This window comes from Panicum virgatum, chromosome 7N (assembly GCF_016808335.1).
Source record: "Panicum virgatum strain AP13 chromosome 7N, P.virgatum_v5, whole genome shotgun sequence".
Classification (NCBI taxonomy): Eukaryota; Viridiplantae; Streptophyta; class Magnoliopsida; order Poales; family Poaceae; genus Panicum; species Panicum virgatum.
In genome coordinates, this window is record NC_053151.1 from 17790203 (window position 1) to 17805569 (window position 15367).

A 15367-nucleotide genomic window follows, 5' to 3' on the forward strand; every position below is an offset into this window, starting at 1 on the left:
ACCACTAAAAGTACTCACGTCTGTTCATCTTCGTTCTTCCATTATCCTTAATCACTGGCCACATCTCAACCCGCTAATGGTCTAAAAACCAAATCATTTTTTCAATAGCTGTCAACACACCCCACCCCATTCTATTTTTTTCATCCTTAAAAACTAATCCAATCCAGACCATATATAGATTTGCACCCATATCAAACCAAATCATTTCCTCAACCCGATTCCACACTAATTAAGAATCATTGTCTTCTGCCACCTCTGCCGTTGCATGCCTATTATAACTATGGCTGGGCATATTATCCGAAATCCATACCCAAAAAACTAAAGCCCAAAAAATCCAATCACTACTTCGAGTAGCAGTCATTTACCAATGTTGTATCAAAAGCAACGGGCCGCACATGATGCCTTGTACCGCTATAATTTCGTATCCAATTGGAATCTGCAAAAATACTTCACAATAGCTAGAATGTGAATCAAGTCTCTTAACTGCTATCTCCAACCCATCAGAAAACTTGCCTGGGAGAGAAGTTCAAATAAAGTTCGAGTTTGCTTTTCAATTTATATTTAGACACTTGACTATTGATGCGACCACAAAAGACACAGCTAGTATCTAGTTACCAAGATACACACGAGAACACAAAGCAGCTGCCAACAAATCCTTCACTTTTAGAAAAAAAATAGTTCTGGCCCCTTTGGCGCAGAGACCTCTACCAAAACATATATAATGGTTAATTTGAATTTTATCGTTAATAATTATGATCCGTTACCACTCCTGCTCGTGCTGAGTTATTCACCCAACCCGTTCCTCATCAACATTCCAAAACCATGGGCAGCAAGAGCGCCGGCGCCGCCTCGTCTTCATCCACCTCCGCCACCGTCCAGCACGAGGCCGGCGGCGCGCACGTCCTGCTGCTGCCGTACCCAGGGGCGCAGGGCCACACCAACCCTCTGCTCCAGTTCGGCCGCCGCCTCGCATACCTCGGGCTCCGCCCCACGCTCGTCTGTTCGCGGTACGTTCTCTCCACCACCCCGCCACCAGGGGAGCCCTTCAGGGTGGCCGCCATCTCCGACGGCTTCGACGACGGCGGGGCAGCCTCGTGCCCCGACCTCAGCGAGTACTGGCGCCAGCTGCAGGCCGTCGGCTCCGAGACGCTGGCGGAGCTGCTCCGGTCCGAGGCCTCCGAGGGGCGGCCCGTGCGCGTGCTGGTTTACGACCCGCACCTGGCGTGGGCGCGCCGGGTGGCGAAGGCGGCCGGCGTGGCGGCCGCAGCGTTCCTATCGCAGCCGTGCTCCGTGGACATCGTCTACGGCGAGGTGTGGGCGGGGCGGCTGGAGCTGCCCGTGACGGACGGGAGAGAGCTGTTCGCGCGCGGGCTGCTGGGAGTCGAGCTCGGGTCCGACGACGTGCCGCCGTTCGCCGCGAGGCCGGACTGTTTCCCGGTGTTCATTGAGGCGTCCGTCAGGCAATTCGAGGGGCTGGAGGAGGCCGACGACGTGCTCGTCAACTCATTCCACGCCATCGAACCCAAGGTGAGGCCCGCAACCTGTTTGTTGTATTGTTCATGTGAGTTTCGGGTGCTGTTTGCCCCTGCTCTGCTTTTCTGCAGATACAAACACCAAGATGCTTCCGCGATCACATTTATTTACTCAATAATCTATGATTACTCATCTATGAGGGGTGATTCTTTTAGTTCACTTCACTGTCATAAGATTGTTCTTATTATTTGCGTTGCTAATGGAGCAGGAGGAAGATTATATGGCACTGACATGGCGTGCAAAGACAATAGGCCCATCCTTGCCATCATTTTATCTTGACGATGACCGTTTGCCGTTCAACAAGACTTATGGTTTCAACCTCTTCAGCAGCAACGTGTCATGCCTGGCTTGGCTTGACAAGCAGCTTCCATGCTCTGTAGTCCTTGTATCGTATGGGACCGTATCTGACTACGACGAAGCACAGTTAGAAGAGCTTGGCAATGGGTTGTGCAATTCTGGAAAACCCTTCCTTTGGGTTGTGAGGGCAAATGAAGAACACAAGTTGTCTGATGAACTCCGTAATAAGTGCGAACAACATGGCCTTATTGTTTCTTGGTGCAACCAGTTAGATGTCCTAGCACATAAAGCCACAGGTACGGAAAATGATTGCTCCCATATGTACAAAGGAAAAGACAAACTAATTAGCAATTTAAAAAGTGGCCTGTTAGAAGTGTCTTCAAGAAGGAACTCGTGTTGCTTATGCACCGGGTTGAAAACAAACATAAAATTCTGTTAGAAGAATGGATAGCCCTCTTTGGATAGTTGCTCAGATCTTTTTTATTTTGTTCGTTGTTTCTTAAGTTTCATGTAGTAAAAATTTGTCACCTTTTTTAATTTACAAATATAATCAGCCGGGGATCCTAATCCCCTCATGTTTCATAAAAAAGTAAAAATATGGTGATGTCCTATTTACATGCAGGCTGTTTCTTCACCCACTGCGGATGGAACTCGACATTGGAAGCAATTGTTAATGGTGTGCCAATGGTGGCAATACCACACTGGGCAGACCAGCCAACCATATCAAAATACATGGAGAGTGTGTGGGGCTTGGGCGTCCGGGTGCGCAAGGATGAGAAAGGCTTAGTGACGAGAGACGAGGTGGAAAGGTGCATTAAGGAGGTTATGGATGGGGATAGGAAGGATAAGTACAGGACGAATGCCACCATGTGGATGCAAAAGGCCAAGGAAGCTATGCAAAAAGGAGGGAACTCAGACAAGAATATTGCTGAATTTGCCTCAAAGTATTCATCAAGCCATTGTCAATGATATATAACGACACCGCATTATAGTTCATAATTTTGTGGATATGTACATTTATGTTAATAATAATTGTCTATTAGGATTGTAAGTGCTACTTGCCTACATTAATTTGTTTCTCAGCTCTCATCGATCTTCCAGACCTTAAATATGTATATTTTAGACAACCTTTGAATTTGGAAGTTCCATAGCTTGCTCTGGATTATTTATTTTTTTGGAAAAGGAGCTTGCTCTGGAAATGCCACGGGCTTATTCGCTTTCAACACAGTAAGAGAAAAAAAAGATGCATTTATTAAAAGTCAGTAGCAACTAAACGGGTACCCAAAAACAAAGCGTGAAGACGTGAAGTAGGTCTGGGTTGACCGGGCAATGTGCTTCCATTTTGTTCGAACAACACAAGCTCGTGTTGCATCCATATTAGGCCAATTTCAATGGGAGTTTCATGAAGAGTTTCATAATATTAAATAGCTGACATGACAAGAAAAGAGAAGGCTGGAGTTTCATGACATGTGAGGAGAGTTTTATCACCATAAAACTCATCTGATACAGTTATCTAGTTTTCAATCTTGGTAATCGTACCCATAAAACTCCTACTGGGACTGGCCTTATTTGCTGGAAGATGGGAATAATCCTTGTCTCGCTGTCTTGTCACGTGTCAGAAGCTCCGCGCTGGGGAAAAAAAGACTCCGGGCTGGTTGGATCGATTGCTTGGAAGAAAACTAGTGCGCGAGTTTGGGAACGTGAGACGTACGCTTTGGTTACAGCTGAAAACGACCACTGTTTGTGTGCAGAGTTCTCATCTATGCAAAAAGATTAATTTCCCTTGTGGATCGTAGGGAGAATTATACTGCGAATTTTTAAAGATGGTACTAAAGGACTTCGTTGGGGGTTTCCACCAGATGTTCCGTACCAAATGGGGCATCACCAAGTTTAATTTGAATGCAATCTAATTAATATACTTCTTTTGATCATACTTCTTTTTACATAGATCCAACAAGCTAAGTTTTACATAGATCCAACAAGCTAAGTGTACTAATATTTACAGTGAACTTTGGATTATACTTCTTTTGCAATCAGGCATGAAAATCAAGTAATTTCTTTTAAGTTTAACCAAGGACAACAATGCCCATAACTAAATATAGTAGTCGTATTGGCAGTTCTAGGCTTCTAGCACAGTTATTTCCTCTCGCTTCCCGTCTCTTCCAGAGCTACAGGAGGGAGAGGTGAAAGCAAGGCGGAAGCGGTGCCGGGGCCGATTCCGCTGCCTCCTCTTCTTCTCCGGCGTCCTCGCCGGCGCCGGAGAAGAAGGGGAGCGGCAAGTTGGTCGGCGGCTGTGAATACTAGCTAGGTCTGTAGATCTAGGGTAGTCTAGGTTTTCCCCACGGCGATATGCTCGTCTGGGGACTTTTGTTTCCCGTCGGCGGCGGTTCTCCGGCGTTCGGCGTGGAAGGATCTCCTCTGTAGCGGCTTGGATGCTGCTTGGAGGTCGTTCTACCAGTGCGGCGGCGCCAGCGAGCGACGTCGTGGAGGGGAGGAGGACGGTTCTGGAGCCAGATCTGGCCCCGGAGCGAGCGCCTTCGTCTTCCATGGCGGCTTCCCCGTCTTCGTTGGCTCCGTCTGCATGAGGTTAGTTGTGATCTTCCTCTTTGCGGTGGGGAATGATCTCTTGTGCTCCCTTGTGGGCTCTTTGTTCCAGGTTGGTATCTTTGGTGCCGACGGCAAATTTGCTGCTGGGCTTCTGCTCCTCCGTGGAGCGAGCGCCAGCTTCGTCTTCGGCTGCCCATGGGGTCTGCTGGAGGTGCCGATGCTGCTGTTGTTCTCCTTCAAGGTGCCGGATCTGGGCTCTGGTTCTCACAGGAGGTGGAGAGAAGGGGTGCGATGGGGAAGCTTGATGGCCGATGCTCTCTTCCGGAGGATTTCTTGCGGTTTACCTCTGGGTGTCGGCTTCTTCATCTGGTTTTGTGGCGTGGATGTCGGTGGTGCGGTCTGGAGCGCAGGGATGGAGCTTGACGAGAAGATCAGGCGGCCTGACCTGAGGAAGAAGATGAAGGGCTTTTTTCTATATTTAAATCTTGTAAGGGCCCTTTTGCAAAAGGGATGCACTTGTACTCGGATATGTTTCCTTCAATGAGATGTTTCCCTTATCGCAAAAAAAAAAACAATGCCCATAACTATCATGTTACTGATATGATGACACGTGGCCGTATATTGTCCAATGTTGAATTATATTTATTTACCACATGTTCCAAAGGAAGACTATGCCATCATTTTGAAATGAACATATATTTCCTGAACAGAGCAGGGCAGAAAAGAGTTGATCTGCACCAGCTGGTAATAAAGCCTGCATAATTGTGCCTTTAGACTGACAAAAACTTGCTGCAAACTTTGCAACACTCTTAGAGCAAGTATTATGGTGGGCTATAAGCAGACAGAATGTTGAGACAAAGGAGAGAAAATAGGGGGAGAGAGAGGAGAAGTGGGCTCTCTCTCGCTCTCTCTCGGTTGTACATGGTTCTTCGCCCTTTGATATAAAGGGAAGAGAACAGAGAGGACGAGGAGAGAGCTCTAGATGATCAAACGCACGACTGATCACACCATCGGAGCATATGAGCGCACTCTCGCCGCTGGGAAAGGGGCAGGCGGAACTCCGGGCAGTTATCACCGGCAACTGCCCTAACCAGACGAGAGCCATGAACACAGTTTCTTCCCACCGACCCTAGAGACTTGGGGCGCTCATTTCTCTCTCGACCGATTGTAACCTCTTACTACAAACCAGTCCATGATATGAGAGCAACACGAACTGGACGTAGGGTATTACACCTCCGGGCGGCCCAAACTAGTATAAATCCTTGTGTCTTCCTGCATTACCATCCGCCACTAAATGCACATCCACGAGAATCACTAGCCAGTGCTAAAAAACACCGACATAAGTTGTTTAATATCCCAAAATTTAATTTTTTAAGTTTTAATTTTAAAATCTATAGATTTACAGCAATATTTTGCGGCTCTAAACAATTTTAATTTAGAAACTTTTCAACTACAAAGTTATAGGTCGCGTCGAGGGCTACACTTTTGATATAAAGTTTGTCTTCATTGATTTGTTCGGCTGGCTTGTCAGCCAAATAGCCAGCAATGTTTTAGTCTCTCACCAAATCAGCACCAGCCACCACCCATCTGCTAGCCAGCAATACTTTTCTCTCATAACAAATCAGCACCAGCCACCAGCCAGAGCCAGCCAAACAGAGTGTAGAGTTTTTAGATCTAATTGTTCTGATCTAGATGAGATTCAAAATAAGTGTAGGGACCGGGATGACACAATTGAACAAGTTTGAGGACCTAAACGGGTAATTTCTAAGTTGCAGTTGTATATGGCACAAATGAGGAGCATACTTGCAGTTGCATCTTTTCATAGCATCATGTGCATTCTTGTTATAAGCATGTGCATCGAGCCAGGTCGGTGAGAAAGTCATATAACTATTCCGGAGTGCTCTTAAGCCAGGTCGGAGAGAAAGTTATATGACTATTCTGGAGTGCTCTTGTGGATTATGTCGCCGGTTACTAGCCGCGACCATACCGGTACAACATCGTACGTTGCCCGAGGAGGGGTACGATGCAGCTTCATACCTTGTTGGGTATGGAGGCAGTGGACATGGCATATGCATTGCATTACATGCATCGTGGTTTATCTTTGTCATGGATGTGTATTTGAGGTTGTTCTCAATTTTATTCTGAAGTTCATAAGTGGTTTTGTTTATTTATATATTTAATGTAAGGATGACATTCTTTAATATTCAGATTTATCTTTCCTATCATATCTCTATGTTTAAATTATTGTTTAATGAACTTGTAGTTTAAATAACTTGTTAAAGCAGTCTGCTTGCTGAGATTTATTCTCACACCCCTTTATCGTTCCAGGTAATTTAGTGGGTGCTTGGCTTGAAGGGACGAGATTAGCAACACGACACCACATCTTTGTTAATGATGTTTTATAATAATAATGACAAATTTTGTCTGCTGTAATGAGTTTTTTTAGTAGACCTTGTGTAGTTTTTTTTACTTGGCTTCATAAGTATGAGTGTGGATGTAATTTGCTATTTATCTTTTTGTTTAATTGAATTTCCTCTTTAAATGCTACAGTTTGGTTCATCTTTACATATCATTTATGTGGTTGCTTCCGTGCTTTACTCTGTTTGTGGGGTTAGGTTATTGAGTTTTTCACACTCCAGCTTGTGGAAGGGTGTTGAGTGCCATCTTAGGCTTTGTGGCGCCTGGGGTGTTACAAGTAGGCCCCGCCCGTCAGCTCCGCCTTCCCCGCCACGCCAGGCTTGGACTCGAGCCCGAGTCCGGCCATGCCCCGCGCCATGCGTGTTCGGCCCCGACACACACGCCAAGGCCCCTTTCTGGCCCTTATAAAAGGCGTCGCGACCCTCCTTGACCCTTTTCCGAAGTTGCAGCCGCCGCTGCCACCTTGCTCGAGCTCGGAGCCGCCACCGCTATCCCACCGCTCCGCCGCCGTTCCTCGACGACTTCGCCGCCCCGTGGTTCGCGACGTGGTGAGGATGCTCACTGGCCTCTTTTCCCCTCTTTACTCTCTTTGTCTCGTGCGGGTTTCCTCGCTGGAGCAAGCTCCCTCCACCCGCGCCGCTTCTCGCTGTCGCGCATCTTGCTCCGTCCCCTACCTCGTCGAGCCGTTGCTCTAATTGAGTTCGCGGCCTCACACTCTTGCTTCCCAACCCAAACCCTAGCCGAATCCATGCTCGCACGGCCATTTTGGCCAACGCCGGCGAGTCCGCCGCCGCCGCAGCTCATCGCTGGTGACGGCGTCGCCGCCGCATAGCCCCTTCTCCTCTAAGCCGCCAGACCCAGATCTATTTCAACCTGAGTCAACCGAACCAGATACCGGTCAACCCCGGTGTTTTTGCAAAAGAGACCCACAATTTCCTTTAAATCAACCCGCCACCCATAGCAATTCAAAATTATTTACAAAATAGCCCTTTTATCATCTTTTTAACCCCTGCGCTTTCATAAAACATGCGATTTCCAGTAGTGGTTCTTCTCCCTATGATATAAAGGGAAGAGGATAGAGAGGACGAGGAGAGAACTCTGGATGATCAAACACACGACTGATCACACCACCAGAGCACACGAGCACACTCTCACCGCTGGGAAAGAGGCAGGTGGAACTCCGAGCAGTTCTCACCAGCAACTGCCCTAACCAGACGAGAGTCACGAACACGCTTTCTTCCTACCGATCCTATAGACATGGGGCACTCGTTCCTCTCTCGACTGATTGTAACCTCCTACTACAAACTAGTTCAAGATACGCGAGCAGCACGAACTGGACGTAGGGTATTACGCCTCTGGGCGGCCCAAACCAGTATAAATCATTGTGTCTTCCTACATTACCATCCGCCACTAAACGCACATCCACGAGAATCACTAGCCGGTACTAAAAAACATCGACAGAAGTCGTTTAATATCCCAAAATTTAATTTTTAAGTTTTAAGGTCAAAATCTATAGATTTAAAGAAATATTTTGCGGCCCTAAACAGTTTTAATTTAGAAACTTTTCAACTACAAAGTTATAGATCGCATCGAGGGCTACAATTTTGATATAAAGTTTATCTTCATTGCTCTGTTCGGCTGGCTTGTCAGCCAAATAGTCAATAATGTTTTTCTCTCTCACCAAATCAGCACCAGCCACCAGCCATCTGCTAGCCAGCAGTATTTTTCTCTCATAACAAATTAGCACCAGCCACCAGCCACAGCCAGCTGAACAGAGTGTAGAGTTTTTAGATCTTATTGTTCTGATCTAGATGAGATTCAAAATAAGTTTAGGGACCGAGATAACACAACTGAACAAGTTTAAGGATCTAAACGGGTAATTTCTAAATTTAGGGACCGAGATAACAAAGCCGAACAAGTTTGAGACCATAAACGGTCGATTTGCAAGTTTAGAGACCATGATGATACAATCGAACAAGTTTAGGGACCGGTGATGGACTTTACTCAAATGAAACTTAAAACCTGTACATCAATTGTTCAAACCCATCCAATGCAAAATTTAAGTCCCTCGATGTAATTAAAATAAGAAACTAAATCCCTAGAAGAAGAGAAAAAATCTCGAGATACCACTATAACTAAATAGTTGATGGTTCAATTGATTAAAAAATGATGTAGATACTTAGCTCGCAATATTATGTGATTATTAAGTTAGGTTATGTAGCTATCTGTATGAGCATGAAATACTTCAACAAGATCAAACAATGCAGTATTCAAATATATATCGTTATATTTATAAAATTCAAAAGCATAGTAAAAATTACAATTATATCTGTAGGGCAAGATACATAAAGAACAAACAGGAGTATGAGTACACAAGGCACGTAGTTATTCAATATGCATAGATATTTGGGGCAGTAATCACTTCATTTTCTACTCAGTGGGGTAGGAGGGCTTCATGGCAAGGCCACACATGCCCCGTTTGTCAGAAATGTCCTTCTCCATTCTCAGGAATCCCTTCTCTCCCCATGTGGTACCCCATGAGTTCTTCAAAAGCCAATACTTTGTGCCATCACTCTCCACGCCATACCCAATTGCAGCGATCCCATGGTCAAGTTCAGTGCCGCAGGAGCCAGTCATCACACCACCAGAATAAAACATAAACGTTCTGTCACCTGCATCGACGGCAACGGACACGGGTTGATTGGCCACTGCCTTCATGAGTGCAGCCTCGTTGTTGGCTGGCACATCCTCGTAACCTTTGATGGTTGCAGCGCTCTTGGATCCACCCTTGCACTTGCCATCCACTGCCTTGTATGGATAGCTGGACTCTGTTGTGAGCCCTCTGTTCTTGATGACAAATTCAAAGGCACTGTCCATCCAGCCGCCTTCGCAGCCCTCGTCCATGCTGTGGATGTCACAATCTACCAGTTCTTGCTCGGCGAGTGAGATGAGGTTGCCGGTGCTCAGCTTGACAATGCCCTCCATGGCGGCTACAGCCGAGAATGCCCAGCAGCAACCTACAGTTAATCGTGCCATTGTACATGTCATCATCACTAGCTAACTCAAAAATTCATATCACAAAAATAAGAATTTACCATGATCAATCATAAATGATGTACATACCACATTGGCCTTGGTTCTTGATCGGTGTGACGGCTCCCTTGGTCCTCCAGTCCACGGCTGTTGGAAGCTCATTGACACTAATGTTCTCATACTTGAATCCAGTTGGAACCCTTGTCGAAATTGGTTTCAAACCTTTGTTCACTTTGGTCGCTTTGAACTCATCGATGGTGAGGTCAGCAAACTGGTTGACAGCAAGCCAGAACTTGGTGTTCCCAGCATTGAACGACTCAATGAACGCAACATTATCCTTGAACACCTCAAACCGCTGCGCCTTCTCAGCTGAGTCCTTGTAGACACGGCCATACTCTGCCATCCACCTCTCGTGTCTCTCCACCATGGCTGCATCGCTCAGCTCACGAGCCGCTAGGACAGAACTACACAAGAAGGTGCAGACAAGGATGGCAATGAGGAAAGCCGTCTTGGAGATGGCCATGATCAGTTCTGCTGAGTTTGCTAATGGTTCCTGTTGCTTTTCTACTCTAGCTTGCTATGGATTGTGGAATGGAGGAGGGTGGCATGTCTTTATATAGCCATCCTAAAGGCGCAACGCGTACTTCGGTGAAGTTATGGCGCTTCTAAAATACTGCTACTACAATGACTGCAGCGTGCAGGTCAAGTTAATTATGTGTTATATATATATATATATATATATATATATATATATATATATATATATATATATATATATTCTTGTTCTTGCTGGACAAACGTATGGTATCTGTTGAGAGTGACCCATAATCTCAGGTAAATGATCATAGAATGCAGTGTGACACGTCTATAAAATGAAATTGATAGTTTGGATATTAATATATATAAATTCTGTCATTGATGACCAAAAGCAAGCTGAAAGGAAAAGCAAAGGTCTGTATGAACAAAAACTGTTAATTGCAAGCACCGGATATATAGGAAGAGACAAATAAATATAGGTAGAAGACTATTCGCACCACCTACCATGGATAATCGTATTGTAATTGTTACTCTATTTAAGGAGGAAACTAGTCAGAACTATAATTCTTATATTAAAATGCTAGCAAATTTTTCAAATTTTAATGAAAAAAATGAATAAGGTCCCTTACATATATGCCAATGAATACCAAAAATGAATACCACTGAATATATATTCCACTCCCACTTGAGTCTGAATACTAGCTATTACCTTGTCATTTTTTTTGAAATAGGAAACTTTATTGATTTCAGAAATGTTACATCAAGAACATTATACTTGTCTGTGTTTGCATGTTACTAGCTGCTATCTTTTACTTATTTGTGATGTTCGTCATGATGTGCCCGTTCCGACTGTAGATCCAGGTCTTTCTCACCGTACCCTGTATGCTTGGTTGCATGTTTATTTATGTATATGTACCGATTTGTGATGTGTAAGCACGCATTCGAAGATATTAAAATAATATCATCGGTCGATTTCTTCACAACATGTGATTCGATGACTCATTTTGATCTGCAAATAATGATCCTTTTTGTTGTAGTGAATTAAACACACTATCATGCCCAGGTGTTTAGAGGCGCCGCAGGTGATGTTCATCTAGTCTTATACATGATCAGACAAGAAGGCATATGCTAGATCGACACTGGTGTGCGTAGTTTAGGTTGTTTGTTTGTCATGTAAATAACACCCTTTTGGTTGCTGCAGGCGTGTAATATAGCGCTTGTGTGATTGGCTGGGTGGCGAGTTAGCTCGTGTTGTATTACAAACTCTTATTTCTTCTTAATATAAAGATGCGCAGCTCTACTGCATATTCGACACAAAAAAAACACAATATAATTCTTCATATTAAGATTATTTCGTAGGACATGCTAGAATTACTTTCTGATGAGTATTTAGTTCATATAAAAAGACGAGGTGATGATCTGCACAGTGCAGGGTGGAGCTTCATCTCACATGTACAGTCAATCTTTACAGTATCTTTACAGCCTTAATTATTATATGAACTTCATCTCACACAATCGTACAAACCTTGTTACAGATGGAAATAAACATATCCAGGTGATGGTTTTAAAAAGACGTGAACTCTGACGACAATTTCTACTAGCTAGCTAGCTATAGTGTTCGGTGCTTCAGACAGACACAGCTATGCTGTCGGGTAGGAAGGCTGCATGGCGAGGCCGCACAAGCCCTCCTCATCTGCAATGTCCCTCTCCATTCGGATGTAGCCGCCTTCACCCCACGACGTGCCCCACGAGTTCTTCATGATCCAGTACTTGGTGCCGTCACTCGCCACGCCGTACCCGACGGCGGCGATCCCGTGGTCGAGCTCCGTGCCACACGTGCCGGAGAGGACGCCGCCCTTGTAGAACCGGAAGTGGGAGTCCCCTCCGTCGACGGCGACCGACACCGGCTGGTTGGCCACCGCCTTGCGCAGGGATGCCTCGTCGTTGGCCGGCACGTCCTCGTACCCCTTGATGGACGCGGCGTCGTTGGACGCCTTGCTGGAGTCGCAGGTGCCGTCGGAGGCGGTGTACGGGTAGTTGCTCTCGGTGGTGAGGCCGCCGTTGTCGATGATGAACTGGAAGGCGTCATCCATCTCGCCGCCGTTGCAGCCCATGTCCATGCCGTTGACGTCGCAGTCCACGAGCTCCTGCTCCGACAGGGAGATCAGCTTCCCCGTGCTCAGCTTCACGATGCCCTCCATGGACGCCACCGTCGAGAACGCCCAGCAGCACCCTGAACCACATTACAATTTACAATTTAATTATATATATATATATATATATATATATATATATATATATGTAATCTGTTACCAAATCCTCAAAGCGATCAAATATATATACACCATCTAGTTCATTCATAATTGATTGGTCATTTGAGTTAATTACCGCATTCGCCTTGGTCCTTGATGGGCGTGACGGCGCCCTTGGCCCTCCAGTCGACGGAATCCGGGATGTCATCGAGGCTGACGTTGGCGTACCTGAACCCTGTCGTCGTCCTCCGGCCCTTGCCGCTGGCCGGCTTGTAACCGGTCCGGGTGGCCCTGAACTCGTCGTCGGTGAGGTCGGCGAACTGGTTGGCCTCCAGCCAGAACTTATGGTTCCTGGCGTTGACGGACTCGATGAGGGCGACGTTGGCCTTGAACACCTCGAGCCGCCGCGCCTTCTCGGCGGCGTCTCTGTAGACGCGGCCGTACTTGGCCATCCACTGCTCGTGCTTGGCCACTATGGCCTGGTGATCAGCGAGGTCGCGCGCCGCCATGGTACCGAGCGCGCAGGCGCAGGCGCAGGCGAGGGCAGCGGCGGCGAAGAGGAAAGCCGCCGACGAGCGACGAGTAGTCATGGCGCGCGTCGAGTATGCTAAGGATCGTGCTTTGTTGAGTGAGATGATACTACGCAGTGTTGGGAATGACATGATGTATTTATAGGTAACCGAGTTGTGAACCTTGCTAAAGATTCCTAGCAAAGCTAACATTGGTCATTGCTATGCGTGCCGTAGCAGGAGCCAGCATCTCGAATGAAGAAATGTAGGACCGAGAAATGCGACCAGAAGGGGAGTGAATGGGAGCCTTCGAAAATAATCGCGATCAAAAACTTCGGCTCACAATTCTAGAGTGCACCCCAACCCCAGAGTTCTAGGCGATGTGCAGAGTAGCTACAAGGGAGCTACACTAACACAAAACAAGCCTAGGATCCAAAGCGATCAAGCGCGGAAGCAATTGCACGAAAGCAGTGCAAGAACCAAGCAAGGTATATATCACCGGTTGATCCGACGCACACGTTTGAACGACGTCGGTTAAACCGGTGATACAGAGCCTGCAGCAAACAACCAGTGAGCACCGGTTGAACCGACGCTGGGTTTTGAACCTCGTCGGTTAAACCGGTGATCGAACGTCGGTTAAACCGACAAAATCGCAAACTCACGTCGGTGCAGTTGTCCAGAGGATCAACAAAATGCACCAAACCAAGCAATGAACCCCGGTTAAACCGATGCTCAAAAACCTCGAGCGTCGGTGTAGTTGTCCAGAGAGACAACAAAACCGAAGTAAATGAACGCCGGTTGATCCGACGTAGGCAAAACCCTATACGTCGGTCAACCGCCCAAAACTGCAAACCAAATTAGTAACGCCGGTTAAACCGACGTCGGGGAGATCAAAGCACCGGTGCAATCACACAAATTCCCAAAAACCCTAACCCGTGACAAAAGCACTCACCGGCTGATCCGACGCTCAGGAACGCCAGCGTCGGTTCAACCGGCGTTAAGGAAAAATCCTGCCCGAGCGCAGAACCTCTGTTTTCCTCTCGGCACGACCAAAAACTCGAAGATTGATCGATCAAAACAGGTCGAAAGTTCTCCAAAATTTGCAGGCACACTCACAAAGACCTTGTGAGCCTACTCACGAAAAGAATCGACGATCTACTCCATGGTTTGAGAGGAATCGACGAAGAACCGAGGAAGAACGGGGTTTTCAGGAATTTTCCAAAACTGAGTTCTTGAAGGCTCACGATCTAGATGAGTTTTAGCACAAGACTATGATGATTCTAGTCGCCAAGAAGAGCCTCAAGAACTACGGCAACAAGTGGTAGACACACCAACACGAAGAAATCAAGAACAAGGATAATTCATGCACACAGAGCTCAGTAGGACATGGAACGAACCTTGATTTCAAAGCCCCGAGGGCACAAGGAGGGATGGGCCTCCTTTCCCACGAATTCTCCTTACAAGTTCTTCAAGAATCCATGCCTAAACCCTAGAGAAGGTGAGGGAGGAGGAAGAACACGGGAGGGAGGAGAAGAGGGCGCCTGGCTCTTTTTCCTTTCTCTTCTAATTGCCAGGGCCCCGGGTCCAGGGAGGAGGCCCTGCCTTTTTGTGTCCAGGCAGCCACCACCCACTCCATCTCTCCCATCCTTTCTTCCACTCCAAGTCTCCCTTTAAAAGACTAAACTACCCCTAAGTGCTAGACTAAACTAGAAGGCCCTTAGGGGCAAAACCGGAAAAGATACATCGGAGACATCCGACGGCCGCGACGACTCGGAGAACCTTGCTTCATCTCGACGCAATCCCCTTGATGTCGCCACGCGTCCTTCTGGAATCTTCCGGGGGCAGTTTTTGGAAAACTGCCGAAACCGAGTTCGGTTGCGGTTTTGGAGGGAACCGCGAACCCTTCCCGCGCGATGTTTCCGGGCACACCCGCCAAGCCCGATGACGCCACGTGTCCGACCTCCCGCCGAAACCTCTTCGACTTGGCCGACGTCGACGCATCCCGCCGTTGGTTTTTCCCGAGGTACCAACAAACTCCACACCGTCCCGCCTTGGCGCCAGGAGTGGATCGCCACGCGGCCCAGCAGTGGCCCACGCATCTGGGCTGTCCTTCTCCACCGCACGGTCGTCCGGTTGGGCCTCCAACGCCACTGCAAGGTCTCCCGCCTCCGCATGGTCGTCGAGCTCCCGCCACTGCAACGCCGCCGCATGGTACATCGGCACGCACCACGCGCTTGTCCA

General features: G+C 47.2%; 3 protein-coding genes across 3 annotated transcripts; 1 reads left to right on the plus strand and 2 right to left on the minus strand.

Annotated features, from left to right (window-relative positions):
* The first annotated feature begins 789 nt into the window (after window positions 1-789).
* On the plus strand, window positions 790-2969 carry LOC120680785 (UDP-glucosyltransferase UGT13248-like). Its single transcript, XM_039962312.1, has 3 exons — window positions 790-1527; window positions 1742-2126; window positions 2453-2969. Exons 1-3 carry the CDS (start codon window positions 823-825, stop codon window positions 2797-2799), a joined length of 1437 nt encoding a protein of 478 aa, XP_039818246.1. The 5' UTR covers window positions 790-822; the 3' UTR covers window positions 2800-2969.
* Window positions 2970-9225: 6256 nt separating this feature from the next.
* Window positions 9226-10351, minus strand: LOC120683839 (senescence-specific cysteine protease SAG39-like). Its single transcript, XM_039965934.1, has 2 exons — window positions 9919-10351; window positions 9226-9812 (listed from the first exon to the last, which is right to left on the minus strand). The coding sequence occupies exons 1-2, from the start codon at window positions 10349-10351 to the stop codon at window positions 9226-9228; spliced, it is 1020 nt and encodes a 339-aa protein (XP_039821868.1).
* A 1654-nt stretch (window positions 10352-12005) lies between these two features.
* On the minus strand, window positions 12006-13207 carry LOC120680965 (senescence-specific cysteine protease SAG39-like). The gene is made up of 2 exons (XM_039962528.1): window positions 12754-13207; window positions 12006-12598 (listed from the first exon to the last, which is right to left on the minus strand). The coding sequence occupies exons 1-2, from the start codon at window positions 13205-13207 to the stop codon at window positions 12006-12008; spliced, it is 1047 nt and encodes a 348-aa protein (XP_039818462.1).
* Window positions 13208-15367: the final 2160 nt, after the last annotated feature.